The sequence below is a fragment of the Suricata suricatta genome, chromosome 3 (genome assembly GCF_006229205.1).
Source record: "Suricata suricatta isolate VVHF042 chromosome 3, meerkat_22Aug2017_6uvM2_HiC, whole genome shotgun sequence".
Classification (NCBI taxonomy): domain Eukaryota; kingdom Metazoa; phylum Chordata; class Mammalia; order Carnivora; family Herpestidae; genus Suricata; species Suricata suricatta.
In genome coordinates, this window is record NC_043702.1 from 170914830 (window position 1) to 170929471 (window position 14642).

General features: G+C 51.7%; 1 protein-coding gene across 2 annotated transcripts in view; it reads left to right on the forward strand.

The window, feature by feature from the left end:
• Positions 1–10138, forward strand: part of COPA (coatomer protein complex subunit alpha) — a 43858-nt gene extending 33720 nt beyond the window's left edge. For both annotated transcript variants that reach the window (XM_029935818.1, XM_029935819.1), the window contains exons 18-33: positions 802–964; positions 1068–1214; positions 1988–2177; positions 2300–2395; positions 3745–3833; positions 4028–4151; positions 5703–5792; positions 5968–6077; positions 6455–6532; positions 6690–6758; positions 7285–7421; positions 7659–7845; positions 7926–8036; positions 8328–8489; positions 9086–9280; positions 9547–10138. In XM_029935818.1, the coding sequence (XP_029791678.1) occupies positions 802–964; positions 1068–1214; positions 1988–2177; positions 2300–2395; positions 3745–3833; positions 4028–4151; positions 5703–5792; positions 5968–6077; positions 6455–6532; positions 6690–6758; positions 7285–7421; positions 7659–7845; positions 7926–8036; positions 8328–8489; positions 9086–9280; positions 9547–9606 (2008 nt within the window). In that variant the 3' untranslated portion in view covers positions 9607–10138. The remainder of the gene's footprint in view (positions 1–801; positions 965–1067; positions 1215–1987; positions 2178–2299; positions 2396–3744; positions 3834–4027; positions 4152–5702; positions 5793–5967; positions 6078–6454; positions 6533–6689; positions 6759–7284; positions 7422–7658; positions 7846–7925; positions 8037–8327; positions 8490–9085; positions 9281–9546) is intronic.
• The last annotated feature ends 4504 nt before the right edge of the window (positions 10139–14642 follow it).

A 14642-nucleotide genomic window follows, 5' to 3' on the forward strand; every position in this document is an offset into this window, starting at 1 on the left:
GGTCTGTTCACGCTGCTGCAAATGGCCGGATTTCATTCTTTCTCATTGCCAAGTAGCATTCCATTGTATATATAAACCGCATCTTCTTTATGACTCACAAGAGATTTATGAATTTTATTTTTTGCCTTTATTGAACTTCTGTATTTTGTTTTTGTTTTCTATTTCTTAATCTTATGATTGGCTTCATTATTTTTTCTAAGTATGTTCTTTGGTTTAACTTTTAAAGGAGCAAATTTTTGAGTTGCTTATTTCTATTGTATTTTGTACTTACTAATTTTCTAATATATGCATATAGAGCTCATTAGTTTTCGGTGTTTCTTCTAATACATACAGTATGTGCACTTAATGCCCTAGATTGTAAATTTTAAATTTTCATTCAATTCAAAATGATTTTTGCTTTTTACCATTTCTTTGTCAGAACTTCAGATCTCCCTCTCTCCTTCACCTGTAGCTGCAAGGGAAGACTTAAACCCTCCAGAGTGGCCCAGTGATTGTGTGTCAGAACTTGAGATTTAAGCTTTCGGCCCGATTCCTGTAGCCGTATGGGGTAGTAGCTTATGAGGAAAGATCATACCATCCGCCCTATCTTTTCCTGCTTCACACAGAATAATAAAGTCAGTAAATGTGGCAGTTAGCTCGGCTCTTTTTTGAACCACGTCCCGTCTATACCATTGTGTAAATGGCCCTTGGCAGAGAGCAGTGAGAAGATCCAAAGTCGCGTCCTAGGCTGGTTCCATGTCCTCCAGACTAGATTGTCCCCCTCACCTGCTGAAAGCTGTGTCCCCGGACCTCTCTGTGCAGGGACCACGGGATCATCCGCACTCTGGACCTGCCCATCTACGTCACGCGGGTGAAGGGCAACAACGTGTACTGCCTGGACAGGGAGTGCCGCCCTCGGGTGCTCACCATCGACCCCACGGAGTTCAAGTTCAAGCTGGCCCTGATCAACAGAAAGTATGACGAGGTATGGAGCGAGAGGGCCCGCTAGGAGTATGAGGGGGCAGCGCCGCTTCTCCCCTGGGTGACCGCCCCCTCACGCCCTGCCCCCCCCCCCCCCACACGTCTAGGTGCTGCACATGGTGAGGAACGCCAAGCTGGTCGGCCAGTCCATCATCGCCTACCTCCAGAAGAAGGGCTACCCTGAGGTGGCCTTGCATTTCGTCAAGGACGAGAAAACCCGCTTTAGCCTGGCGCTGGAGTGTGGGAACATTGAGGTGAGGGGGACGGGCTCCTAAGCCCCGTGTCACCGCCGGGAAGGTGAGCGGGCTCGGGCGACACTGTGGAGGCGGATTCTGGGCCTGCTTCTGGAGCGAGTAGGGATGGAATGGGAGACTTTCCTAGTTGTTAGGGAGAGCGGTCTTCCCGTTGCCGTCTGTGCATCTCTGCTCCTTGCCGTCGCAGCTTCTGCCACAGCACGGCTGCTGGCACCGCTGGCCGTGATTCTGAGCCCGTTAACCCCTGGCATGGGAGCCACATGCCAGGGAGTCTGGAAGGGCTCATTATTTCCTTCACCTCTTCCTGCTGATTGGCTGCTCAGAGGAAGAGGTGCTTAGGAAGTACTGGGACCTAGATGCACAGGGATTATTTTTAAATGGGAAGGTGGCTTAGATAAATTGACTTTCTGGTTCTGAACTTCCTTATTATTTCTCTTTGCTAAAGCCCCTGTAGATCTTCAGACCTAGCAAGTCGAAAATAAGGTAGCTAGGCAGGAACTGACTCTATGGAATCAGCAACTGCTAGGAGATGATTTTGTTGTAAAAGTAAATTTCTGAGGAGGATAATGTGATGTGATTCTTCTTTCCACGGAACCAAAGGGATCCTGTTTGGTGATAGGATTTTTGGCGGAATTAGACCGAATGGTAGGAGTGATTGCAAGTCTAGAGAGTCTGTGGGAAATTACTGTAGAGGCAGATACTTTGACCGTAGCCCCTGGCTTTGAGTCACAGTACCCGCCAGCCTATTAACTCTGGCCCTGGGGCCTCTTCAGATTGCCCTGGAAGCGGCCAAAGCCCTGGACGACAAGAACTGCTGGGAGAAGCTGGGCGAGGTGGCCTTGCTGCAGGGGAACCACCAGATTGTGGAAATGTGCTACCAGCGCACCAAGAACTTCGACAAACTCTCTTTCTTGTACCTTATCACCGGCAACCTAGAGAAACTTCGCAAGATGATGAAGATTGGTGAGCCCCGAGAAGCTAAGGGTGGGGGCTGGGGTCCTTGAGGGTAGGGGAAGGCAAATAGAGGGGAGGAGAGAGGGAACTTAAGGAAGAAGACCTAACCTAATCTTGCTGACTTGATGCAGCTGAGATCCGAAAGGACATGAGTGGCCATTATCAGAATGCACTCTATCTGGGTGACGTGTCTGAGCGGGTGCGGATCCTGAAGAACTGTGGGCAGAGTAAGTAAGCACGCGGGGCTCACCAGCTCCCTGGGGGCTTAGAAAGTATTTTCTCTTCCTGGTGACTTACCCATGGACGGTGGTGAGGTATTTCCCTTGGTTGTGCACTGTTCCAGAAGGGACCGCCTGCTCCCAGCAGGCTCAGAAGACATGCTTCAGAGTCAGGTGGAGGTGCAGCCAGATTGTTCAGTCTGGCCGAGTACTCGTAGGAAAATAGCGGTCGTGGAGGAACTAGGAAGTTAGGAGGTTTTAAAAGGTCCTAAAGCAGATACCCTAGTGAATCGGGGGTCATTAGAATTTTATTTTTTTACTTCAAGTCTGGAGGTTTTACTCACTTATTTGTTATTTTTTTATTTTTAAGTTTATTTATTTCTTTTGAGAGAGAGAGAGAGCATGTGCGTGCATGCGAGTGGGGAAGGGCAGAGAGAGGGAGAGGTTGAGAATCCCAAGCAGGCTGTATGCTGTTAGCGTTGAATGCACGAACTGTGAGATCATGACCTGAGTTGAAGCCAAGAGGTAGACGCTCAGCTCACTGAGCCCCCCGGGCGCCCTCTTGTTTGTTTGTTTATACATTCAAGGGTGTTTTCTGAGAACCCACCGTGCGGCCAGCACAATACCAGCATTAGCGGTACTCTAGGCAACAAGAACGGTGAAGGATGTGGTTTGGACGAAGGTGCTAAGGAGTGAAGGGTCAGACTCGGCAGATCTCGTAAAGGTGGAAACAATGATTTGTCAAAGGGCTGCACGTGGGATGTGAGGCTTGGAGACAGGGATGGTCCCACGGTTCTTGTCAACAGCGATGGTCGAGCTTTAGGATAAGCTGCTATGCCAGTTACTGCGGCGTGGCCGAGGGCCCCACGCCGGGCAGCCTAACACGACAAATGCTCATCACCTCGGTTTACAGCACGGCGTGGCCAGGTGCCCCTGGCTCACTGTCTCAGGAGTCCGCAGTCAGGGTGTCGGCCGAGACTGCGATGTCTCCAGGCCCACGTGGGGCAGATCCCTTCCCACGCTCCCTGCGTGGCTGCAGACGGCCCTCCGGTCCTTGTGGGCTGTTGGCTGGGAAATGTCAGCCACCATGTAGGCGTCTCCATAGGGCAGTTTACAACATGGCAGCTGGCTTCCCTCGGAGCAGGCAACGGCGTCCAGGTGGAGGCCACGCTCTCTGTATCCTCATCTTAGAAGTGACATCACGTGACTTGTGCCGTGCCCTGTTCGTTAGAAGCCATCAGCAAGTCCATCCCACACTTCGGGGGCGGGGGGGGTTGTGCACAGACTTGAACACCAGGAGGTGGGGACCGCTGGGACGCGTCTTGGAGGCTCTGCCACAAAGTCCGTTTTCTCTGCAGAGTCCCTGGCCTACCTCACAGCTGCTACTCACGGCCTAGATGAAGAAGCCGAGAGCCTGAAGGAGACCTTTGACCCAGAGAAGGAGACAGTGAGTTTTTATTTGCACGAGTGTCTGATTACAGAATTAGCTCTGAGATCAGGGGACAGTTTAAACCTATAAATGTCACTCTCCCATCTGGTTACCAGGAGCAGCAGAGAAATAAACGGGGTCAGAGGAGGCTCTGTAAACTTCCCTGCATGCTTCCTGGTGCTGTTTGCTGTCAACTGTCCTCTGCCTTTCAGATCCCAGACATTGACCCCAACGCCAAGCTGCTCCAGCCCCCTGCGCCTATCATGCCGCTGGACACCAACTGGCCCTTACTGACGGTGTCCAAGGGCTTCTTCGAAGGCTCCATCGCCAGCAAGGGTAAGTGCCACCCCTCCTGTAGGGATTTTGTTGTGGTTCGTGTGTTTTGTGAAGAGCTGTCCTGCGGAGGACTGTCAGTGCTTCGTCCTGGCCTGTGTGAGCCTCGTGGAGCACTGACGTGCCAGGCTGAGTGTGGCACTTTTTTTTTTTCCTAATGTTTATTTTTAGGGGGAGAGAGAGAGAGAGAGAGAGTGCAAGGGAAGGGCAGAGAGAGAGGGAGACAGAGAATCCCAAGCAGGCTCCGTGCTGTCAGCGCAGAGCCTGACTTGGGGCTTGAACTCAGGAACCATGAGATCATGACCTGAGCTGAAATCAAGAGTTGGATGCTTAATCGACTGAGCCACCCAGGTGCCCCATGTTTATGTATGTACGTACGTATGTATGAACAGATAGAAAGGTGGATGGATGTATTAATAGATAGCTAGAGAGAGAGAGATAGTCTACATACCCAGCCTCGACCCCAATGTGGGGCTTGAACTCACAACCCCAAGATCAAGACCTGAGCTTATCCAAGTAAACCACCCAGGCATTTCATCTTTTAAGAGTACGAGATCATTCGAATTGGGAAGAAAAGAGAGTTGTCTTCGTCCAGGCCTCTGACAGCCATGTTACCATTTAGGTACATTTCCTCAGGTTTTAGCACATGTGTGATAGTCCTGCTCAGGATTTCATCATTCGTGACGGACGGTCTTAAGGCCTCAACGCGGCGACCTCAGGCTGTCCTGTGGGCGTTAGCAGACGTGTGTTCCCACCCTCCACCACTCCCGCCCTTACCTGCTCCTGTTTTTTTTGATGTTCGCTGGCTTATTTTTCCTGGCTGAGAGCCTAGGTGGGCCCCAGGGCATTTTGTGCCCAGCCCCCCTCTCTCCTCCATCTCTCACCTACCCTGTGTCCCCGTGCCCTGCACATGCTGTAGTGGCAGTAACTTAGAGATCTCTGCGGGAGACTCTAAGAATTGCTAATTAAAAAATGGTTTAAGACATGATAGTGATGAAACTCATTGACATGGGTTTGGGTTTTAAGACAGATTACCACCTGTCCCATTGGTTTTAGGATTAATGATGCCATGGACCGGTTATGCTAAGAAGGGCTTACGTTGGGGTGTCCGGGTGGCCCAGTTGGTTAAGCGTTTGACTCTTGATTTCAGCTCTGGTCATGATCTCATGGTTCGTGGGATCGAGCCCTGTGTTGGGATTTGTGCTGACAGCGCAGAGCCTGCTTGGGATTCTCTCTCCGTCTCTCTCTGCTCCTCCCCACTCATGTGCGCTCTCACTCTCTTGCTCTGTTTCTCTCTCCCTAAAAGAGGAATACACATTAAAAAAAAATGGTTTAAGAGGTAGGTTTTGGGGTCCGGAAGGCCAGCTGTTCCCATCTCTCCTCTGTTTCCTGTCTCTGAGACCTGCTGTGGGTAGCACAGCATCTGTACCATGGAAGTAAATGACGAAAACATCAAGTGGACAGGGACTTGGCATCTGCTCTTGTAAGGACGCAGCTCGCTGGCAGCAGAGGCCACATCTCAGACTCGCCTCCTTTGTGTTCTTCCCTCTGTAGGCAAGGGAGGAGCACTGGCCGCCGACATTGACATTGACACTGTTGGGACCGAGGGCTGGGGAGAGGATGCGGAGCTGCAGCTGGATGAAGGTGAGGGTTCTTCTAGGAGTCGCCTGGCAGGAAGGGAGGCCTGGGCGGGGGCTGGGCTGCTGGCCAGTTCTTCGGGCTTCCGGACCGTGGGACCAACAAGGATCCCAGCATTGTGCTTTCTTTGGCTAACATTTTCACTCTGCAAATCCACTTTGAGCCTTGGTTTTCCTTGCAGATGGGTTTGTGGAGGCTGCGGAAGGTCTGGGGGAAGACGCTCTCAGCAGGGGACAGGGAGAAGGAGGCGGCTGGGATGTGGAAGAGGACCTGGAGCTCCCTCCTGAGCTGGTGTGTGGTGCTCTGGCCCCGGGAGGGCCCGCTCAGAGTCTCCCTGAGAGAGCCTGGGGCCTTTCTGTGCCCCCCAATCCCGAGGCCCCCACAAGGGAGGGGGTCTAGACCCTCCTGACCTGATTCTTCCATCAGGTAGTCAGGTTGTCCCAACAGCAGCTTTTGAGAAGGCAGCAAGCTTTGTTGTCTGAACTAGAGCTTTTGGTTTATCCTCTTGTTATTGGGGTAGCTGCTTCTGTCTTGAGGGTCTTCTCCCACAAGCCCCCCCTCGTCTCCAGGCGAGGCTGGGAACAGGTCAAGGACTGTGTTTAGATTTAATAGAACAAAGCACTTGAATGGCTTGTAAAATGACTGATGTTTTTTTTCTTTTCATTTAGGATATACCCCCTGGGGCGGCTGGGGGTGCTGAGGACGGGTTCTTTGTGCCCCCCACCAAGGGGACCAGCCCCGCTCAGGTGAGCAGAGCCCTGTGGGCGTTAATGTTTCTGAATGGGCTATACTGCACTCGTGTGTAAAGAACACGGCTACTCTTCTGGTCTAGATACGGGGTCGAGTAGTTTGGGAAGAGAAGGGGCTAAGTCTCACTTGCTTGGGTTTTCTGTTTCTTGTTAGATCTGGTGCAACAACTCCCAGCTTCCAGTGGATCACATCCTGGCAGGCTCTTTCGAAACAGCCATGCGCGTAAGTCTTAGTGTGACGTTGCCTTTTGCGGAGTGTTCCTCGCTGGAGGTCCCCAGGGACATGGTTGACCCACCCACAAGGGCAGAGGCGTGTGTTTCTCGTGGAAACCTGGTCTTGCCCAGGGAGAGTGGTCTTCCTCCTCCCTGCTTAGTAATCTCTCCCGGTGGATCATTCCAGCCGCCTCCCACCCATTCAAGTCTGCTTTCTGGCTCACGTAGTAAGTTAGCACCCTCGGGAGCAGGTGTGTTACAGTGTTACATGTTTGTTAGCAAACCCTATGTCATGATAGCGACAACAGTCCCTGCCTGGTTGCTGCTGGTGGTCACAAATGCAACAACCGCTAACGTTGACGCACTGTGTGTCAAGCATTATCCTTAATGCTTCATGGGATCACTGAATGAGGTGGGTCCTATAATTAAGTATATTTAATGATGAAACAAGTACGGAGAAGTTAAGTACCTTGCCCAAGGTCAGCTAGTTTTGAAGCGGCAGGATCACAGATTTTCTCTTTCCTCTTGTACTCTAGCTCCTTCACGACCAGGTGGGGGTGACCCAGTTTGGCCCCTACAAGCAACTGTTCCTGCAGACCTACGCCCGAGGCCGCACCACCTACCAGGCGCTGCCCTGCCTGCCCTCCATGTACGGCTACCCAAACCGCAATTGGTAAGGCCCCTTGCCTCTGGCTTCTGCCTCTTCCAGCGTGGGGCGGATACTCAGATCACAGCCTGAGGGACAGTTAACGGTCATCCCCAGGGGCGGTTTCCTAGGAGGAGGGAACTGTGGCCTGACGCTCTGTGAGGTCTGGTTTACACGTGCCCGTCCAGTCCCCCCGTTTCCCCCTCTGAGTCCAGTGAGTTCCGGATTACCCCTTCCTCCTGCTTTCCAAACCCCCTTCTCCAGGAAGGACGCAGGGCTGAGGAGCGGCGTGCCAGCCGTGGGCCTGAAGCTCAGCGACCTCATTCAGCGGCTGCAGCTGTGCTACCAGCTCACCACAGTTGGCAAGTTTGAGGAGGCTGTGGAAAAGTTCCGCTCCATTCTGCTCAGCGTGCCCCTCCTCGTTGTGGACAACAAGCAGGAGATCGCAGAGGTAGGAGGGGCCGCCCACCATCCTGGGCACCCGCACGGTCTTGCCTCCGTACCGTGACCTTGCTTTGCCCCTCTCTCCAGGCCCAGCAGCTTATCACCATTTGCCGGGAGTACATCGTGGGCTTGTCCATGGAGATAGAAAGGAAGAAGCTGCCCAAGGAGACTCTGGAGCAGCAGAAGCGCATCTGCGAGGTACGACCCCTGGGCTTCTGCGCGGTGCAGAGGGCTCCTCCCCTTCACACGCCGGTAGGTCTGGACTCTGGACTCCCACTCCCGCATTTCAGCCTCGGCGGGGAGAGATGCAGGCCTGCTTCTCTGAGGAGAGGGTGTGTTTTTCTCCGCCTCTTCATCCAGCAGTCCTTCGTGCCCAGGAGGCGGCTGTTTTTCTGTGTTAGTTGTGTTTAACGCGTGTGCAGCAGCGTATAAATGACCGAGGGCTGCTGTGGCATCGGCCTGGCACGTGTCCCCCTCTCTGTCCACCAGATGGCAGCCTACTTCACCCACTCCAACCTGCAGCCGGTGCACATGATCCTGGTACTGCGCACGGCCCTCAACCTCTTCTTCAAGCTCAAGAACTTCAAGACGGCGGCCACCTTCGCTCGGCGCCTGCTGGAGCTTGGGCCCAAGCCAGAGGTGGCTCAGCAGGTAGAGTGAGCCCCCTCCGTAGGGGTGAAGGAGCCTGACCGGCTCTCCTGCGGAGGGGGTAGGAGACCACGGTGTTTGTCTCCAAAGCAAAGCACTAAATCACATACAACCGAAGGAGCGAACAGAATGCCTTCTCTCTCCTTCGTGGCACGGGTGCCCTCCTTTCGCTCATGGAAAGTGAACTTGTAGCTCCTTCCGACAAGGCGCAGGTGTAAGAGTGACCTGCCACCGGGAAGAGCTCCGCCCTTCCGGTCCCTGAGCCCTGCCGCCCGTCACCACTGCTGTGAACCTCCCCACGCAGGTCCACCGTCCTGTTACTTGAGGTCTCTAAGGCCTTCCTCTTCGGCAGTGGAAGCCAGTTTTAACCCTTTGAGTCCTGGCCCTGTGTCCCCATGTGTGGTGGAGTGTGGGTCTAGTTGAGGAGGGACGTCCTGACGCAGCAGGGACGGGACGGGGGCCCCTTCGCGCGTGCTGCACAAAGGGACACTCTGTGCGCCCGGTACCGCGGCCTCTCGAGTCAAAGACACTCCTGAGCCGTGCTGAGCCGTGGCATGCGGCTTGCAGTCCTCTTACATAGATGCCCCTCCCTCCCTCAGACCCGCAAAATCCTGTCTGCGTGCGAGAAGAACCCCACAGACGCCTGCCAGCTCAGCTACGACATGCACAACCCCTTCGACATCTGCGCCGCCTCGTATCGGCCCCTCTACCGCGGGAAGCCGGTGGAGAAGTGTCCGCTCAGCGGGGCCTGCTACTCCCCTGAGTTCAAGGGCCAGGTCTGCAGGGTCACCACGGTAAGGACGGTCCTCTAGAAACACCTCCAGGAGGCGAGGCGAGGGGAAGGGGAAGGAAGCTTGTGGGTCCTTCTCTTCTGTGTCAGCCTCTGGCTCCGCAGGCCGTGGTGCCGACGAGCTGGGGCTTCCCCCCTGCCGTCCGCGGGGCAGACACAGCGGGTGATGTTAGCCGCACCTCTGCTGTGCCCCCCGAGGAGTGGAGGGGTCTGCCTCCTGGGCTTTGCGCCCTCACAGGTGCCTGACTCTGCCCGTTTCCTTTTCCCCAGGTGACAGAGATTGGCAAGGACGTGATGGGTTTAAGGATCAGCCCCCTGCAGTTCCGCTGAGGCCCCTCCTGTCCGCTGGGGAGCCCGTCTCCCTGGCCTAACTCCTGCCTCAGCCGCCCTCTGAATTACTGACACTGAGCTCCCCTGCCCCGAAGCCTAGCGGCCCTTTCTCCTCTGCGGCCAATCAGATGCGACTCTCGCCACCTTCTCAAGGCGACTGCAGTGGTGGTGGTCGCCCTCCCGGCCTAGATCGCTCAAGATCGCTCAAGGACGGGTGGACTTCCGTGATGAGCGTTCGCCCACTGCGCTCCTTCACTCGTCATCTCTTCCCCCCACCGCCGTAGTGTCTCTGTTTTGGAAGGAAACAGGATGCGATAAATCCTCGGCCCCAGCAATCTCTTAGCCACCCCCCGTTTTCCGTGGGCGCGTAAGCTCCCAGGCAGGTGCCCTCTGTGTGCCCAGAAACTTGAAAGTCCCAGAAGAAACTGGTTTCCCAAGAATGCACATCACTTTTTATTGATTTATTCTTTATAGCCCTTGTTCTTGTGTTTTGTTTCTCACACTTAACAAAGTAAATCCCTGTGAGAGCTTTGTGGCTCGTTTGTTTTCTGGACACTCATGTTCTTACTCTATGCAGCTGCTCCACCCAGACAGAGAGTTCCGTGTTTGCCTCTAGCTCCTTGAGGTCGTGATGCCGAAGAAAACTTCTATGATTTCGTCTGTCTGTCTATCTATCTATCTATCTGTCTATCTATCTATCTATGAGAGAGTGAGACACAGAATCCAAAGCAGGCTCCAAGCTGTCAGTGCAGAGCCCAACCCGGGGCTTGAACCCATGAGCCATGAGATCATGACCTGAACCAAAGTTGGACGCTCAACCGACTGAGCCACCCAGGTGCCCTATTTTTTTTGTACCTACAAAAGTAATAAATGCCATTGTCTTTTTTAAAAACACATTTTTCATAGGATATATTAAACTGTGAGAACGTAGGCAGCAAGCAACCCCCTGCTGCTAGTCACAGCCGGCACCTCCGGAGCGCCTGCCGGGCACCTGTCGCTGTTATGGGTGTTTGACAGGAGACGCACGTGTGACAGCGGCTACACTAGCAATGCAGTGTTTTGCTTGTCATGCGCCCAGACTACACCGGGTGGATCGGCACACCGTGCTTTCGATTACGGTTTGTACTTTTCATTTTAAACTTGTTTTCAGGGGTGCCTGAGTGGCTCAGTCGGTTAAGCGTCAGACTTAGGTCATGATCTTACAGTTCGTGGGTTCGAACCCCACGTCTGGCTGACCGCTCAGAGCCTGAGCCTGCTTTGGATTCTGTGTCTCCCTCCCTCTCTGCCCCTCCCTTGTTCACGTTCTGTCTCTCAAAAATGAATAAATGTTAAATTTTTTTAAATTCGTTTTCAGAAAACAGTACATTCATGTAGTTCATAAATCAGTAAATGTAAAAAGCTATTCTGTGACATCTTCCTCCCACTCCTTCCCCCCGCTGCCCAGGAGCTTTAACCTCCCCCAAAACAAGCAACCGCTACTGATAGCGCCCTTACGTGCTCCAGCGGTTTAAGTCTCTACAAGCAGACACAACACGTTCTTCCCTACTTCCCCGCTGAACACGCATGAAACCTGCGGCACTAAATGATTTTGCACCTTGTTAGGTTTTTTTTAAATATGCTTTTTTTCAGTTTACTTATTTATTTTAAGATAGAGAGTGCACACGCACACCGTGAGTGGGGAAATGCAGAGAGAAGGAGAGAGAATCCCATGCAGGCCGCACTGTCAGCGCAGAGCCAGATGGCAGGGCTCAATCCTATGAACTCTGAGATGTGACCTAAGGTGACTGAGCCACCACGTGCCCCTAAATGTTATTTTTTTATTTTGCAAAAGAGCACATGCGTACACAAGCAGGAGAGGGGCAGAGAGAGGGACAGAGAGAGACAATCCCACGCAGGCTCCATGTTGTCAGCACAGAGCCCAATGTGGGGTTCAATCCCAGGAACTGAGATCATGACCTGAGCTGAAATCAAGAGTCACACACTTAACCAACTGAGGCCACCCAGGCGCCCCCGTCTGCTTTTTTTTTTAATGTTTGTTTATTTTTGAGAGAGCGAGCACAAGTGGGGGAGGGACCGAGACAAAGAGGGAGACACAGAATCCAAAGCAGACTCCAGGCCCTCAGCTGTCAGCACAGGACCCGACACGGGGCTCAAACTCACGCACTGTGAGATCATGACCTGAGCAGAAGTCGGATGTTTAACTTACTGAGCTACACACACACACACACACACACACACACACGCCTGGTTTTATCATGTAACGTATTGAGATATTTTTTCTATAACGTGTAGTAGCTTCCCTTTTTTAACTTCTGCATAGTGTACCATTGTACAATTTCCTATAATTTCTGTAAGTTACCTTATTTGTTGATGGGTATTCGGATTGTTTTCAATCTTTGGTTATTGTAAACAGTGCTACAATGAATAACTGTAACATACATTGTACAGTTTGGGGAAGCGTGTCGAGAGGACAAAGTCCTGGAAACGGAATGTCCAAGAGCACAGGTCTTTATATTTGTTTAGCTCTAAGAGTTGCTTTCTTAAACTTAGTATCCCTAAACAAGCCTGTCTTCTCAAAAGCTTGCATGCTACTTTGATGACACTCTCTCAAGGTATAAATATTTCTTCTGTAAACATAGGCAAGTCGGTGATAAGTTTTGGCAAAAATCTTTTTGTAAGTTTAAAAGTTAAATTACAAAACTAACTTTGCATACAAGTATAAACTTTATTCTGAACTGAGGGATATTAAAAAAGAGGACAATCCATGCTTTCTGAAGCTTATGCAACTGGGGAAACAAAATGGATGTATGTAAAACAAGTGTGAATACCAGCAAGAGTTTCAAGTTGGTCAGTAAACAGTGGAGAGCCATTAAGTTCTTAAGTGAGAGAGCGATATAAAGAAGATGTAAACTAAGGTTTTGCAACCGGGTTCACTATACATTAGGCAGGAGGCGAATAACTATAGAGATGACGTGGTGGGAGTATCACACTAGTAAGAACAGAAAAGCAGAAGCAAGGTTAAGAGATGATGCGAAGGACAATTCATGTTTCAACTCCATCTTCTTTCTCTCCAGTTACCTCCAGTAGTTTACTTACTAACACGTTTATATTAACATAATAACATAAAGCCAAGAGAAATACCTATAATATGTGCTTGATAAAACTATAGTCCTATTGGAGATACACATGTGAGTGGGTTGGAGTTCACTGAGAAAGCCTGGAATAACAGGTATTGGGAGAAAGTTAATCAGAGAAGGATTAGGTTATAGAAGTTTAGAATTGAAAAGCACTTTAATGTTACATAGTTGTCATCTGAGTCCTGGAGTGATAAAGGGTTTTGAACAAAAGTACTTAGTTAACAGAATCCGGACTGGGACTTAAAGTCTTCTGACTTTCCGTTCAGAATGTTTTCTCCCGAGTTGCACCACTTGTGTCTGCAAGAATACAGTGCGTTGTGCACAGGTGTGACTTGAAAAACCTGTGCCCTGTCTGTGAAGGAAAGAGTGCCTAATCTGGTGCCTGACACAGTTACCTAAGTGTGCGTTTAGGAAGCTAAAGATGAAAGCCAAGAAGTGACTTCATTTAGTTCTTTACATTTTTTTTAATGTTTATTTTGAAAGAGAGAGAGAGAGAGCTTGCACGAGCGAGTGGAGGAGGGGCAGAGAGAGAAAGGTGCAGAATCTGAAGCAGGCTCCAGACTGAGTTGGAAACACAGCCCAATGCGGGGCTCGAACTCACAGACCGTGAGATGGTGACCTGAGCTGAAGTTGGATACTTAGCTGATTGAGGCACCTAGATGCCCTTAGTTTTTCTGATTTTTAAAAAATGTTTATTTTTGAGAGAGAGTGTGAGTGGGTGAGGGGCAGAAAGGGGATTCTGCGCTGACAGTATGGGAGCCAGATCCTGGCTCCAACTCGGGAACTGTGAGTTCATGACCTGAGCTGAAGTCAGCAGCTCAACCGACTGAGCCACCCAGGCGCCCCTAAGTGACTTCATTTAAATGTGATTTCTCCCTTTTAAACTTTATAGCACCTGATACTTCTTTTAAGACACTTACCTTGTACCGTACTTACTGGGTGTACTTCTCATCTACCTCCAGCCTAATCCTCAAGCAGCTATTTTACAGCAGGGGCGGGTCCCACTTGTGTCTCTCTCCTGGGCTGTGCCCAGCACAGGATCCTGCACAACAGCGGAGGCCCTCTAAACGCTAACAGATTAGCATGGGAGGCAGTTCTGACCCGTCTGAAGAGGAGGACCATCCCAGAGGAGGGCAGGGGTGTCTGGAGTTGTCTTTACCTGAGCCTCCTCCAGCTTCACTGGATTGGAGGTTGGGTTCTATATGGAGAAAAGGGGATGGTTCAGGGAAGGCAGGTCTATCGCTATCACGATGCAGGGGCTTCTGGGTCAGTCCAAGGTTCCAGACTTGCTTTTTCTGCCTGAATTGCTCCAATTCACACGTGTGCTCTGAGCTTCTAGCCCTGTGTGCTTCATTCTGGCAGTCCTGACGGAGAAATGAGAGCCCTGCAGGATTGCACAGAGAAGTGGGCCTCATCAGGCTCTGGGAGGGCTGCTCAGTGAGCGCCCGCGGGGTCGTGGGCCTTGGCCTAGGAGCTGAGCGTACAGCAGTGAAGACAACGGATGGCAATCTTCGCCTGCCGGGTGTTCAAATTCCATGCAGTGCCTGGGGGTCCAGTGTAAACAGGGAAGTAAAATCAATAGAATGTCAGAAAGTGCTGAGTATTGAGAAGCATGATGGAAGAGCTTCTTCTCTGGATAACGCGAGAAGCTGAAATAAAAGAAGCCGGGCTAATCAGTAACCTGGTGGACATTCACAGTGAGTTCTACTCGGCTAGTTCAACGGTTCCCGGCGAGAAAGAAGTAAAAAAAAACCCACAAACCCAATCCACGGGGTTTCCTGTCCCTTTAAAAATGGCGGTTCCCGACCTACCTGTATTGCTATTGGTTGCACGAGGGCAAGGGGCGGGGATAGGGGGCGGGGCCGAGGCGCGGGCGCCGCTACCACCCGCCTCCTACGG